The sequence below is a fragment of the Xenopus laevis genome, chromosome 9_10L (assembly GCF_017654675.1).
Source record: "Xenopus laevis strain J_2021 chromosome 9_10L, Xenopus_laevis_v10.1, whole genome shotgun sequence".
NCBI lineage: Eukaryota > Metazoa > Chordata > Amphibia > Anura > Pipidae > Xenopus > Xenopus laevis.
In genome coordinates, this window is record NC_054387.1 from 93,463,064 (window position 1) to 93,484,442 (window position 21,379).

The 21,379-nt window shown below is 36.7% G+C and overlaps 1 protein-coding gene across 1 annotated transcript in view; it reads left to right on the forward strand.

Moving 5' to 3' along the window:
- The first annotated feature begins 693 nt into the window (after positions 1-693).
- The window catches only part of col3a1.L (collagen, type III, alpha 1 (Ehlers-Danlos syndrome type IV, autosomal dominant) L homeolog), a 67,152-nt gene continuing 46,466 nt past the window's right edge, over positions 694-21,379 (forward strand). The window contains exons 1-2 of the mRNA XM_041577250.1: positions 694-919; positions 19,983-20,182. Coding sequence (XP_041433184.1) covers positions 832-919; positions 19,983-20,182 — 288 coding nt within the window. The 5' untranslated portion in view covers positions 694-831. The remainder of the gene's footprint in view (positions 920-19,982; positions 20,183-21,379) is intronic.

The window sequence follows — 21,379 nt, forward strand, 5'->3', positions numbered from 1 at the left end:
ATGTTATAACTCTTTTTTGTTGAGTAATAGGATCTTGGTTTAAGTGAAGGAAGTGCCTTTTCACCCCCTTTTTCTCTACCCCTGTACCCAGATTCTTATGCTTACTAACAACCCTCCCTTCCCCTTCCCCAACGGTGTACTTAGTAATGCGTAAAGAAATGTGTATGATGCATGAAAGTATACTGTATACCCAATTTGCTTTTCTTTTTCTGAAAATCAATAAAGAATATTTGGAAATAAATACAAATGCAATGTTCCCCTTTGTGCTAGGGGCACCTTTTGCCTTCCCGTCATTGATTATAAGGAAAAATATGTGAAAAAATGTAGTAACAAAGTACCACACCCACACAAAATGTTACTACTTTATGTACAGTAAGGAAAGCTTCTTCATCTGCATATTCTATATATAGACTGCAGTCCAACACTAGCCACAGGACTGTGCAGGAATACTGTAAAAAGTCTAATTCCAGATGTGTTCTTTAAACTTTCTTCCTGTTCTCAAAGGTCAGTCGCAGTCCCCTCTGCTTTAACCCTTTCCCTGCCAGACTCTGCAGCTTTTTTCAGTGTAGACCATGTAGGGATTTTTTTCAGCAGCGAAGGAGTTGAAAGGCTGGGAACACCTCTCTCAAGTTTCAGAAAAGGGGTGGAATTTAATGGATGCCAAAGTTTTCCCTATTTAAAAGGAGTGCAGAGGAATCAGAGGGGCTTAGTTCTGTATCAGGGCCCATCTCTGAAGGGGCAGGGAAAACAATTGATGGTGCTAATTTGACAAGTTTTATTTTGTTTTCCCCCCTGAGTCTGCACTTGGAGTCTCGTGTCTAACATTTAGACATGATGAGCTTAGTGCAAATTGCTTCCCTTCTCTGTACCCTAGCAGTGACTTACCCATCCCTAATCTTGGCACAACAAGAGCAGAATGGTGAGTAACATTCTCACAGTTTCATTATTTCCTTTTAACTTTGTCATGTTTTGCAGAGTAATTAAAACAAGCTCTATAGCAATGTAAAGCTTGCACAGCTGGAATAAGAGGGATGCAGCATCCTCTGTGCAATCATATTACTTGCACTATCATCACACAGGTTTGAAATAATCACACACATATATACTGTATATATATATATATATATATATATATATATATATATATATATATATATATATATATATATATATATATATATATATATATATATACAGTATATGTGTGTGTCATAATATATTTATATATATAATCATTTTAAACCTTTGTGATCACAGCGCAAGTGATATGATCGCACAGCCATAACTATAGCTTTCTTCAGTGCATTGAACCCTATGCTGTTCTGTGAATTTACTATGATTTTGTATGATTTCTGTTCATGATGCTGCTCCATTGATAGGAAGCTCTGCTTCCCAGTATCTCACTAACTAATACAACAATAAACACCCTTTTATAGTTCATACAAATTTCAGTTTCACTCTTAGAGAAATCTGTTTTCCTTCTTTTCATTCTCTGTGTACTAACGAACAATTAATATGTTTTTCATGTTGGCATCTATTTGATGTATTTCCAGTTGCTGCTAAAGTGAAGATTTCTTTCTAGTGTTTACATTCAGACTGTACACAATATATGCTGATATGTGATTATAATCTGAATATCTTACAAATGAACTTGAATGTGTTATCTGAATGACATGCACTTCTACATTGTTTTACCTGTCCTTTAAATAATTTCAAGTGCATTTTTTTTTTTTTTTTCTGGCCATCTGCTTTCTTTTGTTAGAAGCAGATTTAACTAGTTTGGGAACTCGCCAGCAATGTATATGGCATATTTGTTAGAAGACAATGAAGCAGTTGCGGGATTTTAGCATCCAAAATAAAGCTGGCAATAAAACTTCTTTTATATGAACAATAGGTGCATTTATACGTCCCCACCCCTGCATGCTCCATTATAGATAATGTGCACCCTCTAAGATGCTGTGTGCAATGAGCAAGCAAAGGACAAAATATATGTTATATATGTCATAACAAACATTTTCCTATTATATGTGTTTCCAATCCTTTTCTGCATTCCTTGCCTATTACATGTGCTACATCTGTACATGAAATACTTGCAGCTCTGGGTGGAGATGACTGTTGTTTGGATGAATAGTTTCCCTAAAAGGCATGATTAAACTTGTGGGAGAGTTGATCCTTGTTCAGAGTATTAAAGTTGTCATACAGTATGTCTGCACTTTGTACATTTTTATATTAGAAAAGGGTTGTATAGGTTTAAAAAAAACAGAATACATTGCCTACAAATATACCAGTAACCAAAAGGGTATTATTTCAGTATGCATTGTTGCAAATTGCATGTGGTCAGGATAATGATACTCAGATACACAGATATTCTCATGGAGTGTTTCTTTGTAATGTAAAGGTATGGTTCATTTCTGAACTGTGGTACATACTTTAGAGAGGATGGGGACGATCATGTCTCAGAGTAACAATTTCCATACAGTCATAGCTGCTGGCTATTTCCAGCTCATGTTGTAACAGCTGGAATAAGCTGTGTTTTAAAATGAAGAACATTCCCTATGTAGTCTGCAGGAACTGGCAAAGAACAATATATGATCTCATAGGTATGGATATACAGTACATTACTATAGAAAGCCTCTTGCTAATGTCATTAGGGGATTTCTCTTTAGGGTTTTCAATTTGGACGCATAACAGCAAATGAGCAAGCTAATGGAAAACACATGTCCTGTTGAACAGATTTTATTATCCTTTGTGTGTTACATGAAAATCCTTGGACAGTGGTCATTTGATTTATTACTTGCATTCGGGGTCCAGATTTTAACAATCAGAAACTGCTGACACTCTCAAAGAGGGGGAGAATCATATTTTTTTCATATTCATATCAAATGGGGATTCAGGATGCAAATTTGTGATGTGGAACTGCTGCCACCATGCGGCCAACAAAATGTATCTGCTTCTAGTCTTGGGAAGTCTTGCCACACCTTACAGCAGCAGGATTCCCAGTATCCCATTTCTATACATGGCCATGCCCAAGAATCTAATCACGTTGGATTTAACTGATTTGATGCCTCCTTGATATGGTTGAATTTCAGAAATCACATCTCCTTATTCTTAAATATTATCAATATGGTGTATATATATATATATATATATATATATATATATATTACTGCATTATAGTTATTTACATTGAAAAAATGGCCTTTATATTTAGCTTCTGATGCTGTGCAGCCCCACAGAAGTAGTTTTACATAGAGCTTTGCAATTAAAATAATGAGACTAAAGAAGAACACTTTGTTCAGGGCTGCAGAAAGGTTAGCATCTCCATGTACCCAAGTAGGCTTTTTTGTACAATATACATATCACTGCACAATACATATTTTTTTCTTTTCCCAGATCCTTAAATAATACCATTAATTACTTAGCAAAGAACAGTTTCTTTGAAAAATGTTGTGCATTTCATGCATTTGTATCTGTGTTTCACTAGAGTGTTGACTTCATGTTAAAGCTATTGCTGCTTAAAGAAATTATTTGTACTATTTCTTTTGTGGGCAGCTAGAAGAAGAATATCTTTTCTGGTATTAAGGTCCAGCTCCTAGCTGTTTAGAATGAAGTGAAATGCTAGATAGCTTTGTGGCTGATTAGGGTGTGGTGCAGATACTATAAGGCTTCATATCCATTCATCTGGGTTTGTGCCATTCTCTTTATAAGCAAACTTTGTAAATAAAACCAATCGGAATATCATTTACTCTATGAATTTCACAACAAGAAAAAAAAATAACACTTAGGAAATAAAACCACAACACTAAAATGGCAAATCATCAACATGTATGGAAACAAAGAAAAACCATATGGGTACTGTAGCAAATCCACAGCATACGTATGAGTAAAAATAAGAATGGAATAAGTCAACCACCATATTATGCACCAATGTAAAGAGCCTGAGTTAAGTCTTTATGGTTGAATAAAAAAGATTCTGTATGTTCACAGAATCACCATCTAAGATAATGTCGCTTTTTCTTAAGAACCCAGCATGGGACAAAACACAGGATCAGTTTGGCTGTGGAACAATCTAAACATCTACTTGCTGCCCCAGATGTTTCCCCATTCGAAACAATAAAATCTGCTAGTCAGAATAATTCTACTGCACTTACCACTCCTATAACCTAAGCCACTCCAAAGAGGCATGTCTTCTATTGCCAAATCCTTTACATTAATGGCCTTTACAGTATCTTCAGGGCAGCAATTTGTGCTTCCCATAGATAATTGGGAATCTGGATCACATTATTTTAGCAATTTAATATTTATTTGAATTCAATTTGCATGCCTATGTCTAGAAATTCTCTTGACTAAGGGGAGATTGCAATATTTGTCCCTAATACCTCTTTAACACCTTACAACCCTACATATAGAATCACACACATCAAAATTGGGTGGAAAGGCCTCAGCCTTTTTTTATTAAAATTAACAGAAATATGTATGATTACCAATCATATCAACACCTTACAACAATAACAATTAGCCATTGAAGACTGCATTACAGTTATCAAAGGTACAATAACTTAATATTGACATTAACATGAACCACTTCTCCAAACTATTCTGCCTACTGTTACTATGCCTTTTTTCCTCCCAAGCCTAGTCCCAGTCCTACTTCTCATGAAAACACCTGCACTTTAATCTATTTCCCCCTGTTTTGGTTAACTACCTGGGAAGCCCAACCATGCCACAGTATTGCAACTAATGTGATCTACCCAACACTTACACCCACGGGCTGGCAGGTCGGCACTGTCTTCTCTCTTGCCGTCTACAAGGTAATGGCCTGCCTCTTTCTACTTCATCACTATATATAACCTACCTTTACTTCCAAGCCTCCTGCTCCTTATGAAAAATGTATTTCCCATCTCACCGGAGATCTCTCTGGACCCTACTTAATTCCCCAGGTCACACATCTGTCTGAGACTCACTCTTTTTGGCTCACTTTCTCATTAGAGTCTCATGGTGCCTGTCAGATAACCACCAGGCTTACTCTGGCCAGTTTATTCACTGGGGGGTTAATTTAAACCCTCACTTCTACTTTAATGCCCCTACACCTTATCTCCTAAAATGTATTAACATTAAGGGCAATGTCAGAACAGTGTGCAATCGTGTTACCTGGGGTCTACAATGAGTCCAAAACTACCTTTTTTAACCCAAAATAAAGGGGATTGATGCATGCATGCAATATAAATCCCTCAATCTGCTTTACATGTAGAAAAATGCATTATGAGATTATGCTGGATTGCTGCAGGTTAAGTGTTTTTCGTGCATCGATTCCCATTGTTCTTGATTAAAAGATATTTTCAGATGTTTTGTTCCTCCAGACCAAGCAATATCCTATGCCTGACAAAGCACTATGTCTGAATTTGCCCTTGAGCCATTTAATGTTGTCATGAGATACTACCATTAGCATACTTCTACTACATGGAACCAACACATCCTGGCAATATGTTATATTCTCTTTTCTGCTTTAGTCCTCAGCCTACCCTGCTGCATGGTATTGCCAACATTTAATACTGCATGAAACCCTGTGTCCTTTTCCATCAATGATTTAATTTATATTTTATTTATACTATAATAAGCGTGTATATTTTATACATATTACATTATTCTACATTTTTGCTCCACTTAGAGGCCCAGTTCACTACTTTGTCTGTATACATTCTACTTATGTATTTACATTATTTAGTAACTTGATACTAAATAATTATAAACATGAATGTTCCTGTCAAGCAAAATGTATCTGCTTCCAGTCTTGGGAAGTCTTGCCAAACCTTACAGCAGCAGAATTCCCTGTATCCTATTTCAATACATGACCATGCCCAAGAATCTAATCACATTGGATTTAACTGATATGATGCCTTCTTGATATGGTTGAATTTCAAGCTCTTGCCTGCCCTTTCTGGAACTTAAAGGGGAACCGTCACCCAAGAAAATTGTTCAAAATCCTATTTTATCACATTTGTCGAACAAAATAATCTTTAATTACACTATATACATTATTTGAATCCTTCTCCTTGTTTCCTTTGGTCTGGGAACTCAAAATTATAGCAAGCAGACAGGAGCCATTTTGTGGACACTGTTATTAAGGCAAGCCTTGCATCATCTCAGAATCTTGTTTGTGCACCAGAATGGGGGACTTGATGTCCATCCCCATGCCCTAACTACACAATTAAACGGGGAATAGAATGGGGGAATGTGGGTAGAGCAGTGACATCTAGGGGCCCATTCACTAAGCTCGAGTGAAGGAATAGAGGAAAATAGAGGGAAAAAAATTCGACCATCGAATTGGCTACTTCGACCTTCGACTACGACTTTCGACTTCGAAACAAACGATTCAAACTAAAAATCGTTCGAATATTCGACCATTCGATAATCGAAGTACTGTCTCTTTAAAAATTTCTTCGACCCCCTAGTTTGTCACCTAAAACCTACCGAGGCCAATGTTAGCCTATTGGGAAGGTCCCCATAGGCTTGCTAACAATTTTCTGATCGAAGGATAATCCTTCGATCGATGGATTATTCCTTTGATCGTTCAATCGAAGGAATTGCGCAAAATCCTTCGACTTCGATATTCGAAGTCGAAGGATTTTAATTCGGTAGTCGAATATCGAGGGTTAATTGACCCTCGATATTCGACCCTTGATACATCTGCCCCCTAGAAAGTGCTGAATGGAAAGTGAAAGTAATTGTCTGCCCTGCCTCTGTGCCTAAGGCATAGAGGAGGGACAGACTCTATTTATCTGAGATGTTGAAATGAGTTTACAACAGCAATGAATGTTTTAATAAAAAATAGAAATTGGATTTCATGTTTAATTTGAAAAGGACTTTTATTATACAGCTTTTTGTGTCTGGGTGACAGGTCCACTTTAAAGCAAGCCAGGGCAGACAGGAGCAGGGGAGTCTGTTCTGACTCAATTTTGGGGTTTTCTTTTCAGCCCCTAGCAGTGGGCCCTAGGCAACTACCTATCTTGCCTATCCCTAGTTCTGGTCACAAATACAAATTTAATACAAATACATTGTATTAAACGCCTACTCTGAAGTTGATAATAAGCAGATGAAATAATGTTTCTGGTTCACCACTTACAATCCAAGTCTAGTTGGAACATTTTTTACTCAGTCCTCAGCAGCAAGTTTACTTGTACAACCAATATTCCCAAGACAAAAAAATAAAAAATGTCTGCAGCATTGTTTCCAAATCTAGGAGAGATCTAGATTGACCACATCTACCTCGTCACCACTGGCCAGTTTCCTAAGCATTAGATAGACAAGATCTGTCTCTCATCAAATCATCCTGACTACTACTTATGACACCACTCTCCAAAACAAACCCTCCATTTTTCTTTTCCCTACTTCATAAGCCAACTGTATATGTACATATTTTACAAATTCAACCTTTGTGATTTGTTGTCTATGGCAATGTGAAAAAAGTGAGCAAAATTAACTTTGCAAGAATAGCCTGTTGCTTGTTCTATTAAATAAGTGACTGGAGAGAGATTTTCAACCACATATAACATTGTTCAGTGCCATACCTCAAAAGAAGAACTGATCTGAGTTAAAATGAAATAAAAGAAGTATTATCCATTAAAGAAACTCTTGGACAAAGGATGCTTTTATAAAATCGAAATGGCGGATATTTATGTCATAAACTATTGTTCTGTATAATCTGATTAGTAAAGCACCAAAACTGTTTTCACAGTGTTTTCTCAGACAAAAATATTGGACTCAGCCCTATTCCTCCTGGCAGAAACACAGTCTGTTCAATGTCAGTGTGACAACGGAAAACATGAGATAACGCACGCAGTAGACATTTGTTAGCTGCAATTAGAAGCACTGTCTTTTGCCTTGCATGTTTTGGCAGTGTCTGAGGAAAGTGAATTCCATGCTGATTAGCTAAGAAACCCCATCCATTTTCCATAATTTATGCCTCAAATATTACTTGCATCACAAGTAAATCCGAAAGAAATTATTTTAATCCAAGGGTTATTTGTGGCCTAAAGCAACACTACCATTTAAAATAAAAAATACCTTTCAATATATTATAGAAGCATGTCAAATGTTTTCTCTTGATTCTTTGAGACAACTTACAGTACAGCAGAGAAAGGAAATGTCCTTTTTCATGGTTGGCCACGCCTTTCCTCCTTTGATTAGACAGTGTCAAGAAAAAAATGTGAAGATTACTAAGCAATTTCAGGATTACTGCTCATCACTTGACCTACTTCTGAGCAAGGCTTTAGGCAAAAAGCCTTCCACTACATGACACATCACTCAGGTGTAAATGAGGTTTTATGAGCATTTTTTGTTTAACATGTTGTTAGCTTGCCCTGTAGCTTAGTGTCTGTTTCACTTAATATTTTCAGACACATGTGCTTGCCTTAGTTATGCTTCACATATTTGAGGCCTGGCAGTTGAATATAATAAACACATAAGGCCTTGTTAAAAAAAATAGTTGAGAACCTCTATCTATATTTTAAAAATTCAGATGCACATGTAAAATAGCAGTAATTTTAAGCAAAATGTTTTAATTGTTGTTTCTTAGAATAATCCTTTGTGTTTTTAAATGTGTATATTATCTTTTAGATTATGTCTACTACTTCTGCTTGCTTTCCAAACAATGTTCCCTCTAAGTACTGTGTTTATGCTCACACTTATGTTTGTGTCCATGGCACACAACGGAAACATTTTTGTGGAAATACATTTTTTAGCATGAATTCGGGCTTGCCCAGTTTTTTTGGATACACAAGGTTTTGTTGTGAACATTGCCAAAGAGAGATAAGAGGGAGCAACGGTTCCAAATACTGATTACTTTTTCTTAAGTAGTTCTTTTATATGTACATACATAACATACTACATACATAACAAACTAGTAGAGGTTGAAAGAATGAATGAAAAAATATAATCTGAATCTTATCCAATTTGCATTGGAGGGAAGAAAAAATCCTGCTGAAACCTGGATGGCAATTGGATCAGTCCCTAGTTCATACTAGAAGGCATCCAATCCGCTCTACCTAATGAATCTCCTTGGAGAGAATTCCACAGCTTCACAACTCCCATTATAATAAAATATTTTTGTGATGTAAGATACTTTCATCTAAAATAAACAGATGCCCACAGAAGTGCCTACTGGGGGGAAAAAAACAGACAGTTTATAGTATGGTTCCCTTTTATATTTATAAAGAAATTATCATATCCTCCTGTAGTTTTTCTTCTTTAGTGAGAACAGCCCCAACTTGGCCAGTCTTTCTTCATAACTGAGATTCTCTGTACCCTTATCATATTAGATACTCTTCTCTGATTCTTCCTATTAGTAATATTACTTTTGAGACTCTTCAACCAAAACTATAATGCATATTCTACATAAGGGCCTACCAGTGTTGTGTAAGGGAGAAGAATGATCCCCTCCTCCTGTGAATCCCTTATACTACAAGGTCATTACCTTGCTGGCCCTTCCAACTGCTGACTGGCACAACTTTTAACAGCTACATTTATTATGCACACATAGTCCTGGGTCCTTCTCCATCAAATAATGTGTCTAACTTAGTGCCTTAAAGAGTACAAGTGACTTTCAAATCCCTATTGTGTAACCTTACATTTATCAACACTGAATCTCATCTCCTACTTTGCTGACCATATTGACAATATGTCCAGACGCTCTTGCATCAGTGACACAAACTCGATGGACTTAATTGTCCTGCCTAGCTTTGTGTCATCAGCAAACTAATATAATTTACCCTGAAGGACCCATTAGAACTATACTTAAAAAATAATTTGCACCCTGTGAAAACAATCCTTTAGTTTTCTATCCAAACCACATTACCAAGTGGTTTAAAAGGTAATGCTAAACCTATAACAAAAGCTTTGGCAAAATTCAAGTAGCCCATATATAATTCAACCGCACTGTTCCTGCTAGTTCTCCATAAAACCATGATGATTGTTGCTTCTAATGTAATTTGCCAGAACATAGTCTTTAATGTAATCCCTTTGCAAAGCTTTAAATAACTTTCCCACTACAGATGCCAAATTTACAGGTCTTAAATTGCCAGGCTAAGATTTTATCTTTTTTTTTAAATATTGGAATATCTTTACTCCAATCCACTGGTACCATACTAATGGAGTCTGGATACCAAAAGGCAGTCTACGAAAATCAACCTTACTTTGTCTGATCCATCAGTTCAATGATAAACATCTAAGCACCATATCTCTTGTGTTAGCTCTTATTGTATATGAGCTGAGCAAAATATTTCCATGTTTTAATGTTGCCACATTCTCAACCAACATCTTTGTTTTGCTGTATGCCTACATATTTTTAGAATTAGTTAATAAGTGAATGTGTCCCCACTGAAATTAAATGCTTTGCTGTTCATTCCTATTGACTTTTTTACGTGTTAAAGGGCATGTAAAGTCTAAAATAGAATAAGACTAGAAATGCTGTATTTTGTATACTAAATATAAACATGACCTTACTGCACCACAAGCCTAATCAAACAAATAATTTATGCTTTCAAGGTTGGCTACAGGGGGTCACCATCTTGTAACTTTGTTAAACATCTTTGCAAGACTAAGACTGTGCACATGCTCAGTGTGGTCTGGGCTTCTTAGGGATCGTCCTTAACAAAGCTGCTTGAGTTCTGCACGGCTGGGAAGTAAGGCGTGGGCTCCCCCTGCTGTTCATAAGTATGATTGTTTCTCTGCTCAGCAGTTAGGGACCATCTGACAATTCCTATACACAGCAGTAAATGAAGGGAGAATGTCACTGCATACAGTCAGGGTTCTTATAAAAACGGTACACATTTTTTAATTGAAGTATATTGGAGATAGGTTTCTTTTTCATTAAAGAAAGTAAAAATGGGATTTTATTTTTTTGCCTTTACATGCCCTTTAAGTGACAAAGGAAAGTTTTTAATGCTTTTAAATATCTTTATTAAGGAATTAAGTAATTGTTTTTTTAGTTACATTCATTTCGGTGTTCGTGTTTTTTCCTGAAAACTAAATTTGATGATAACCTTAAGATAAGTTTTCAGGAAAAAACAAGTCCTTAATCGTTTGTATGTTTGTAGAGGCCTATTTATTAAAGGCTGAATTTTAGTGGTTTTACAGGTTTTTGAAACCATGACTAAACTCCCTTTCTCTAAAACCACGAATGTCATGAAATGTATTAAAAAATCGGAATAAAAAGAGTACATATAACGCTGAATGATCCAAAAAAAAATATGAATACCTCTGAATAAATTAAAAATGGTCAAATAAGATCAGCACAGCTCCAATCATAATCTGGAAGTTTTCATACATCAAATTGAATCTGAAACTCTGCCCTTCTGCCCCATTCTTCACTCTAGTATTTAGTATTAAAGTTTCTAAATTCCCCAAAAGGAACTCTTAGAAATCCTTTTTGGGTTACTACCCCACCCCCAACCCATACATTATTGGGCAGATTATCAAAGTTCGAATTTCGAATTTATGTGAATTTTTTTAACTCTAATAAATTCGAATTTACTCACAACTCGAATGGGAGATTATTTAAGAAAAAAATTGAATGTCCAATATTCCATTGAATAGTCCCGACCCAAAAGTTCTAATCAAATTCAAATCAAGTTTTCCCTCTAAAAAAAACTTGAATGTCTGGAAGGCAATTAACATATTGAAATGGTTAAACGGACTTGTAAATAAACTCGGCAGGTTTTAGGTGGCGAATATTCGAATAGATACATCTCATTTACATTTAAATTGGGGGATTAAAATTCGAATGTGTGAATTTTAACAGCAAAAAAACCCCAAAAATTTCAAATTTACTATTCGAACCCTTAATAAATCTGACCTTATAAGATTCTTTTATCTACTGAGAACCATTTTATATGGTCTTCTTAAAAGCTAATGTCCTTCTGGGAATACATTCTCTATCAATGAACATAAACAAATGTCTAGAATTTCTCTGCAATAAGCCTCCAATAAATATGTCAGTTTATTACTGGAATTTGACATACAACAGCTACAGTAGGATACACGACTGAAGTTTTCTTGACTAGCAAAAACTGAAATGTTTATATTGGGTTTCTTCTTCTCCCTATATCTTTCTCATTTAGTGTTTTGTGTGTGGTCCAGTAACCTACAGCTGCATTAAAATTTCACAGAACTATAAAATTTGATATACAAAGTCCCATACTAAGGAAAATATGAGCATGCTTCCTTTATGAGATTTATGTTATGGTAAATCTGAATGTTATTTCTGTTCAAGAGAATATTTTGTAACAGTCAGATTGCTAGATAAATCTTGGGTAAAAATACTGCTTGTTCTTCTGAGTATGGAAACCTGCATATTGCATCCTATAACTCTGACATTTTCATCTGTGTTATGAGACCAAAGCTCCAGTCAACTACACCACAAGTCAAGGGAGCTTCAATCATATATCGTAGGCAAGATTTCCTTATGTTCAATGTCACATTCCACTAATCAAGTGGTATTTTTATATTGCCGTTTTTATGTTCTGAACAAAATTCATAAATAGTTGGGGTAAAGGACAATTGTTCAACCTCTTCAAAGTTGAACCAGGTGAGGGGGAGTAAAATTCACTTCTGGACAAAGAATGGCATTTCTACCATTGAAGAAATTAGTATTATTAACATGTGTTTTTAGAGCACCGACATATTGAAATCACAACAATTTATTTAACTTACTAGTATGGTATAAAAGCATTTTCACATCCCTCCAAATGAATGATTCATTGTTATTTTTTTATTCTTTGTATGGAATTCTGTAACCTTACAGCAAATACACCCTTCCTATGCTTATTGTGAAAGCTTTTTCTTCCAGTCTTTACCTTTTATTAGTATGAGTAGCCTGTTGTTTGGAGAAAAAAATAATCAGACACATTTTTTATTGTTCTTGCATATTTTTACGTTAGTTGTATTTCCTTTAACCCACTTTTGGAGAGCAACTTCATTATGCTTTTGCTTCTAGTTCTTGTAAACATAAAACATAAAATAGGTATGTGGCCATAGAGAACAATCCAATGGCATGTTGCACCATTTCACCAAGTATATGTTACAGATGAGGAACTAGAAAGGGGACACAGTGCCTCCTTACTTCCAAATAGATTAGAGTGACAGAGCCAACTAGAGACCAATATAATGCACCATCTCACTACTAACAATGGAAAAAATTGCTCTTGTATTAAAAATAACATTTATTTTAAAAAAATCACTATCTTTTTCCATTGCAGCATTCTGATCAATAATATTGAAATAAAATGGAAAGTGCAAATATATCAAAGTGACTTTGATTACAATTATAAAAAGGATCCTCCTTTATCAAGGTCCCGGACACAAATACTAAAGCACTAAGGGCACAAAATCACTGCATTAATAGTACAGGGCTCCTTTGCATTCTGAATGGCAAGCAAGTTAAAGGGTGGGTAGGCTTAGTAGGGGATATGCCTGCCAAATTCAGAAAGCTATATTTATGGGGCCAGTGAAGATCCTTGCACTCTCTTCTGGAGGCAAAGAACAGCCCCTGTAGGCTCTTTCCCATGGCGCAGGGTTCATGTGGTATTAATGAGTACTAAAATCTCCAGTAAATTGAGCTTGTCCTCAAATTAAACTAAAAATGCCCCTAACATGCATTTCACTTGGAGATTTTTGCCTTTTGTAAAGTGAAAACCAAGCAAAATGTTTGTCAAGCACATTTTTAGACCATACACACCACACTTTAATATTCTATACCTCGAATATAGGTGGCAGGTGATTATTATAACTGTAAAAAGGAGTCTGTTTCCCTGAAGTAATGGAACAATAGAAAGATGGGCATATATGTCTATGGCACTTGTACTCTGTCCATTCATTTGACTAGGGGGCTGATTCGTCAAATACCATAGAGGTTTGACCAATGTATGGTCACCTTAATCTGACACAATATACAGTATATTTTACTGTAGTATTGCCATAACTGGGTTGTCTGCAGGTCACAGGGTTTTGATTTTCATTATGGGGAAAAGAGTCTAAAATTGTAAAGTACTCTTGCACATGCATCCTCTGCACAATTAATATTATCCAATTCCCAAGAACAAGATTCCAGCTAAACACCAGCATTGAAGCATGTTCTTTTAGTTAGAAACCACTATAACAAAACATTTTCAGCAGTATCTCACACTTATGTTAATTATTGGTCGAGGCAAGCATTCAGCGATATTAAAGGAGACACATAGGATAAATTTTAAAAAAACCTAATTTTGTAGGCAATTATGTATACTATATAGTGCTGGTTTTACTCTTTACTATTGTCTTAACATGTCTCCTTTAATGAATGGCCTAAATTATTCACTCTGCTTTATACAGTTAGATATTTTGCTTTGTGTGGTCTGCCCTTAGTTTATTATGCAGATGTTTACAATTTGTTTTTAATAAGAGCATTTCAGTAGCATTGAGCTCATTTAGAAGGATGGTGTTTGCTCAACGCTTAGGGGTTTATGGAAGGATATAAATATTAATGCTCGGTGCAGTTTAGTAGCTGTTATAATATCTATATTATTATTCAATAACACATAAGAAATTGTGTTCAACTGATCAAAGCAGTTGAGCATATTTTGTTTAACTGATATCTCTATCACCTTAATGTATTAAACATATTCCTGACAGTCATAAAAAGATCAAACTGCTGGGAATTTTGCTGAATTGCCCAGTCAAGTCTTTCATATATCTTCCCTATGATACATAGTAAGTTAGGTTTAAAAAAGACACAGGTCCATCAAGTTCAACCTATTAAGTCTATATATAACCTGCCTAACTGTCTAACTGCTAGTTGATCTAGAGCAGGGGTCCCCAACCTTTTTTATTTGTGAGCCACATTTAAATGTAAAAAAGAATTGGAGAGCAACACAAACTTGAAAGTGTCCATGGGGATGCCAAATAAGAGCTGTGATTGGCTGTTTGGTAATCCTTATATGGACTGGTAGTCTACAGGAGGCTCTGTTTGGCAGTACACCGGGTTTTTATGCAACTAAAACTTGCCTCTAAGCCTAGAATTAAAAAATAAGCACCTGCTTTGAGATTACTGAGAGCAACATCCAAGGAGTTGGTGAGCAACATGTTGCTCGTGAGCTACTAGTTGGGGAACACTGATCTAGAGGAACCCCATCTGAAGCCTCTCCAATTTGCCTCGGAGATGGAAAAAATCCCTTTCTGACTCCAGACCAGTCCCTAGATCAACTTGTACTATGAGCTATCTTCCATAACCCTGTTATAAGAAAGTAAGAAAGATAATATCTTTCTTTGTATTTAATTGATACTAGGGACTCACTAGCGTATATCGTACTCATCGTAGTGAGTATGATATCATCATCATCATCATCATTTATTTATATAGCGCTGTCAAGATACGCAGTGCTTTACTGCAGTTATAGCAAACAGGGAATAAATGGTGGATAACAGACAAGGATTACAGAGTACAATAGGGTTTACAAACTAAAAGGTTAGGGTACAATTGAGACATTAGGATTATATAAACACTTTGTCATTTTTGATACAGCAATTATTAGTTAAGGTACATCGAATAGGCCTCTTTAAACAGATGGGTCTTTAAGGAGCGCTTGAAAGTTTGGAAGGAAGGAGAAAGTCTGACAGCTTGTGGCAGAGAGTTCCAGAGAAAAGCAGAAGCCTGAGAGAAGTCTTGTAGACGAGAATGGGCAGAAGTGACCAGAGGAGAAGTGAGGCGAAGATCAGAAGCAGAGCGTAGGTTTCGTGAAGGAGTGTATTTGGAGATTAGAGATGAAATATAGGGAGGGGTTTCATTATTAAGGGCCTTGAATGTGAGTGTAAGTAATTTGAATTTGATTCTAGAAGAGATTGGGAGCCAGTGAAGGGACATACATATGGGAGCAGCTGATGTTGAGCGGCGAGCTAGATGAATGAGTCTAGCGGCCGCGATTAGAACAGATTGGAGTTGTGAAAGGTGACTTGTTGGAATACCTGTGAGGAGTAAGTTGCAGTAATCAAGGCGGGAGATGATGAGAGACTGAATCAGTGTTTTAGTTGATTCTGAACTGAGATAGGGTCGTATTCGAGCAATGTTGCGCAGTTGAATACGGCAAGATTTTGCAAGTGTTTGAATGTGTGGTGAAAAAGACAGATGAGAGTCTAAGATAACTCCTAGGCAGCGTGCCTGTGTGGTGGAATGAAAGGTGGTGTTGTTTACGGTGAGTGATATCTGAGGGACAGGGGAAGATCTTGGAGGAAATATAATGAGTTCTGTTTTAGAAAGGTTCAGTTTCAGGTGGCGCTGTGACATCCAGGAGGAGACAGCAGAGAGACAGTCTGTGACTTGGGAAAGGACAGAATTAGAAAGATCAGGAGTAGACAAGTAGAGTTGGGTGTCATCAGCATAAAGGTGATACTGAAGTCCAAATGACTGGATGAGTTTTCCTAGTGAAGTTGTATAGAGCGAGAACAGCAGGGGGCCAAGAACAGAGCCTTGAGGAACTCCAACAGAGAGTGGGAAAGTAGTAGAAGTAGAGTTAGAGAAGGAAACTTTAAAGGAACGGTCAGACAGATAAGATGTAAACCATGAAAGAGCAGTGTCCCGAATGCCAGATGAGTGTAGAATGTCAAGAAGGAGTGTGTGATATACACAAATATGCCTATTCCCCATCTATAATGTACATGTAGAGATGAATCAGTCATTCTATCCACCTATGAAGCTGCCTTTCTCCCCATTGATTATGACTGGATCCTGAGAACACACGTGGCAGCTCCCACTCTATAAAAGGCTGCAAAAGGGCCTCCTCTACAATACATTTATTTCTGTGGCAGGTCTATAAAAATGAATTTGGAAAGGCATTGTGCTGGATTAATAAACAGTACATCTCCATAAAGAGGTCATTTTGTTTTAATCCTGACTCTCATTATTTACCATTCATCCATACCATTTCAATTACATTTGGAGGATAAAGATTTAGTCATTTATTCTGCAGAGGCAGCTGTTTTTGCGTTACATTCGCTTAAATAATTACACTTTATTGTCCCAGTGCTTTTTACCATGGATACACTTACAAACTGCTTAAAACTCATTTTTTAAATGTGTCTAAGCACTGTACACTGAATTATGTCATTGTAATGGAACAAATAATTCCCATCTGTAAATAATCGGCCTGCAAATTAAACAATTGAGAAAAATGTTTCCAGAGCACACAGATTTGCCAAATGCAGCAAAACTGAACAAAAGCCTTTTTCCCTAGCTTCTATGATATCTTGTTTCACTCGAGTTCATATTAGGTATTACAGTCAATTTATCCAGATGTGCATGTTCAAAATCGCTGCCCAATACTGCCACCTACTGGCAATATGATGTGACAACGTTTAATGGAGGAAATTGAATATTTCTAGTCTATTTGGCCACATTTTGTATTGCCGTCTTAATGTGTGTGATGTGACACATTTGTTTGGAAACAAATTCTCTGGGACTTGTTTAACATGCTTTTAAAACTACAAAACAGCACAATATGTTCTATTCTTCAGTCAGTCTAAAAAATATCAAAATATTAGGTTTCAGAAGTTCGTTTCGGAAGTTCAAGGTTTGTTTTAGAAGTTGAAGCATTGAGTCTCAAAAATAGACATGATTTCATGTAAAGTTAATTTATATTATGGCAGTATTTAAAGGAACAGTAACACCAAGGAATGAAAGTGTTTTAAAGCAATGAAAATATCATGTACTGTTGCCATGCACCAGTAAAACGGATCTGTTCGCTTCAGAAACACTACTATAGTTCATATAAACAAGCTGCTGTGTAGCAATGGTGGAAATTGAAAAAAGGGTGTGTGTGTGTGTGTGTCCCTTGGGGCCCTAAAGACACTCTCGCCGATTAGTAACACATACGTTCCATACAGATAATGCAACATACATCAAAGAGGATATTACCGCTATTATGGCTACCACACAATGCATATGTTTTTTCACTGGCAATTTATATTAATCCCAGTAGGATGTGACTTCAGATGTCAGACACCTGCACTGGAGGCATCAAAACGTATTGACTGTTCTCATTTCTTGCAAATTTTCCTGTGTGAAAGATTTACCTTTAGATGCTGGATTAAATGCAAGCTCGGTTTCTTTAAAGATTGCATATGCTGTAATTGGTTTATTAGTCAACGCATGCACATGGGGAGGCCTGTTTAAAAAAGTTCAAGGTTAAGTTAAAAAAAAAAAAAAACATCATTGCAGGAAAAAAGTGAAAAAAACCTGCCCAGTTTTTTTTTGTGATTGCATATTTTTTTACTCAAGTGCTGGCTCAAGCAGAATATTTATAAATCTGCTTCCCAAAGCAATCTTAAATCTAATCTTATTTGTTGCACCTAGCCTTCCACTTGTTAAATGACCCCCCATTGGTCTTTGGAGTAGTAATGTGCAAGTCAAGAAAACTTGACCTGCTGCACTAGACCTTAACCAGACCCCCGACAACCCATACCCGACCTTAACCTGCCGTGTGCTCCTATTTGTATACCCGCACCTGTCCAGTCCCGCTCTGACATCATGGAAGTAGGCAGGGCATGCCGGCGCCCAAGTATATAAAAGGAACATGTCTGGGGAAGTGGGGCACTAGGAGGTCGCCACAAACTTTGTGCAGAAGTCGACCCAAATCCGCCTCAAACTGCAGGTAAACCCACAGGTCCCATGGGCTTCAGGTTGGCCAGCACATCACTACTTTGGAGACCCTATACTTTCAGTTGAATATTCTTTGTATGCTGATAATATCCAAATATCCACTGACATAACATCTGATAGCAGTCTATTTTTTAAAAAAATTCAATCAATTTTCAAAAAGTTTAGCACTTATTGCCCTCCTATTTATATCTGTAAGTTACCCATTTACTTCAAACAATGTTGGACTGGGATGCCAGGGGCCCACCAGAAAACCTTAAACCATGGGCCCACTTTCCAAACTATTCCTTCTCTCCTCACTCAACCTCTTTATTCTCCTTGTCTTTTATATCTACTTACTATATTCTTCCTTTATGAAGCATTTTTCCCATAAAGAAATAGGGAACGACCATACAATAGGCCAAATGCTTGGAAGCAACTGACACCACTGACACCTGGGCCCACCGTGAGTTTTCCTGGTATCTTGGTGGGCCAGTCCGACACTAACTTCAAAACTAAAGGGCTGATTTATTCACTTTCCACTAAGGGGATCTGGTAAAACAGGGTTAAAAAAATGTGAGTAGCATAAAGAACAGATTCATGCATTTTTATCTAATTTTTACTTGCCTTGATTGATAATCAATAAATTAGCCCTGTAGTATGGGGAGGCCCATTTATTAACATTCTCATTTTAGTGGTTTTAGCAGTTTTTGAAACCCTAGATAAACCAATTTTCTCTAAAACCAAGAATGCCAGACATTTATTAAAAGATCCTAATATGAAAAGCACAAATGAAATAAAAACAAAAAAAACAAAGCCTCTAAAAATTTGAGGTTTTCAGACAATTACTAGAAAAATCCCAAAACCTGTAAAAGTCTGAATGGCTTGAAAAAAAAGGTCCAGTCAGATCAGCAGAGCTGCACAGCTGCGATTGACTTCTATAGGACCTCGACTGCTTTTTGCGTTTTTTACAGTTCCGAAATCTTGAGTTTTAGAGAAATAAAATAACGAAAATTTTTAAGGAAAAAAAATCTGAATGTTAGTAAATATGTCCCTTAAACTTGAATCTATTGTTAGTATGTGCAGTGCTGTTTATACGTTATACGGTATCAATATTAATAATATACATACATTCTGCAACAATCTATTTTTGTTTTACTACCGGTATATTTGTTGCCTTTTTTTTTTTTTAAATGGGGGCCAAACATTGGGTTTTTCAATCAACAGAACCAAAATGTCAGATGTGCAATTGTCCTTCATTAAGATAATCTCTGTATTTTTTCTTTATTTCCAAACAAATAAAGTAAATGTTATTTCTTCACAGTTGAATTAGGACAATGTTCCCACCTTGGACAAGTTTATGCTGACAGGGATGTCTGGAAACCAGAACCTTGCCAAATCTGTGTTTGTGACACTGGATCTGTGCTGTGTGATGATATTATCTGCGATGAACAAGAATTAGACTGTCCAAATCCTGAGATCCCATTTGGAGAATGTTGTCCCATATGCCCACAGGGGCCAAGTGTAAGTAGTTTTCCTTGTTGCTTTTCCTTTGTTTACTTATATAGGATGAAAAACATTTGAGTCCAAAAACATTTGGGGGCAGATTCACTAACGGGCCAGTATTCAACAGCATCAGCTTCCCACCCTCACACCACTTCGCCAGGAGCACATGCGATACGAAATACGCTAATTCACAAAAATGCGAATATTTGTCCCGGGCATCGAACTCTGGCGGCTTTTCGCTAGTTTTACTTCGGCTGTCCGAGCAATTCATAGTGAAGATGCACTAGTGTCCATTTGTGCTTACCGAAAACTCGCTAGTGATCTTGCACTTAGGTCAATTTGCATACGGCAGGAAATTTAAAGTTGTATGGATGTCTTTTTTTATAAATGTTGGTGCAAATGCTTGAAGTTACCACTTTTTATTACACATGTCCAGGGAACCTTAATAAAGGCAAGAGAGTTAATATAATGCCCTACACATGAGCCCACTGTAAAATTAATGTTCCATATGTTATGAAACGTCGGAGAAAACCGGTTATCCAGAAAAGGACTTTTGCAGGCAATCCCGCTTAAAACAAATGAAAAATCGCCAGCGTTTTTTGAACTTTAATGCATTTTCGGCACACAGGATATGATGTTAGTGACAGAAGATTGAGAAAGATCTAGCTTCTTTTTAGCAGTTTGCCTGGTCTGAGGTGGCGAAGTCAACTGTGGCGAAAGAGGTAACGTTCAGTAAAATCCTCACTTTAGTGAATTTGCGCATTAATGATCGTTTGCCAAAGAGAAAAGTCCCCTGGCAATACAGTGCAAATGAACGATATCAACGGCTCCGTTTGCTAGCGAATTGGCACCTGCGCCTTTTAGTGAATTGGCGATGTCCCTGCGATGGCAAGCCTGGCGAAAAGTCACTAGCGTTAGCTACTTCGCCCTTTAGTGAATCTGCCCCTTTAGTGAATCTGCCACCTCTTGTGACATTAAAGTGGGGGTAATTTATCAACACTAGGCAAATGTGCCCATGGCAACCAATCAAATTGCTGCATTCATTGTTCTACTTGCAGCTGGCTTCAAAAACCTAATCACTGATTGGTTGCTAAAGGTAGATGCCCATGGGCAAATTTGCCCAGTGTTGATAAACGAGCCCCAATGATTTATTACATGTAAGCACAATCACAAGCATTTTTACATCATTAGAGAAAGTGCCAAGCATAAAATGAA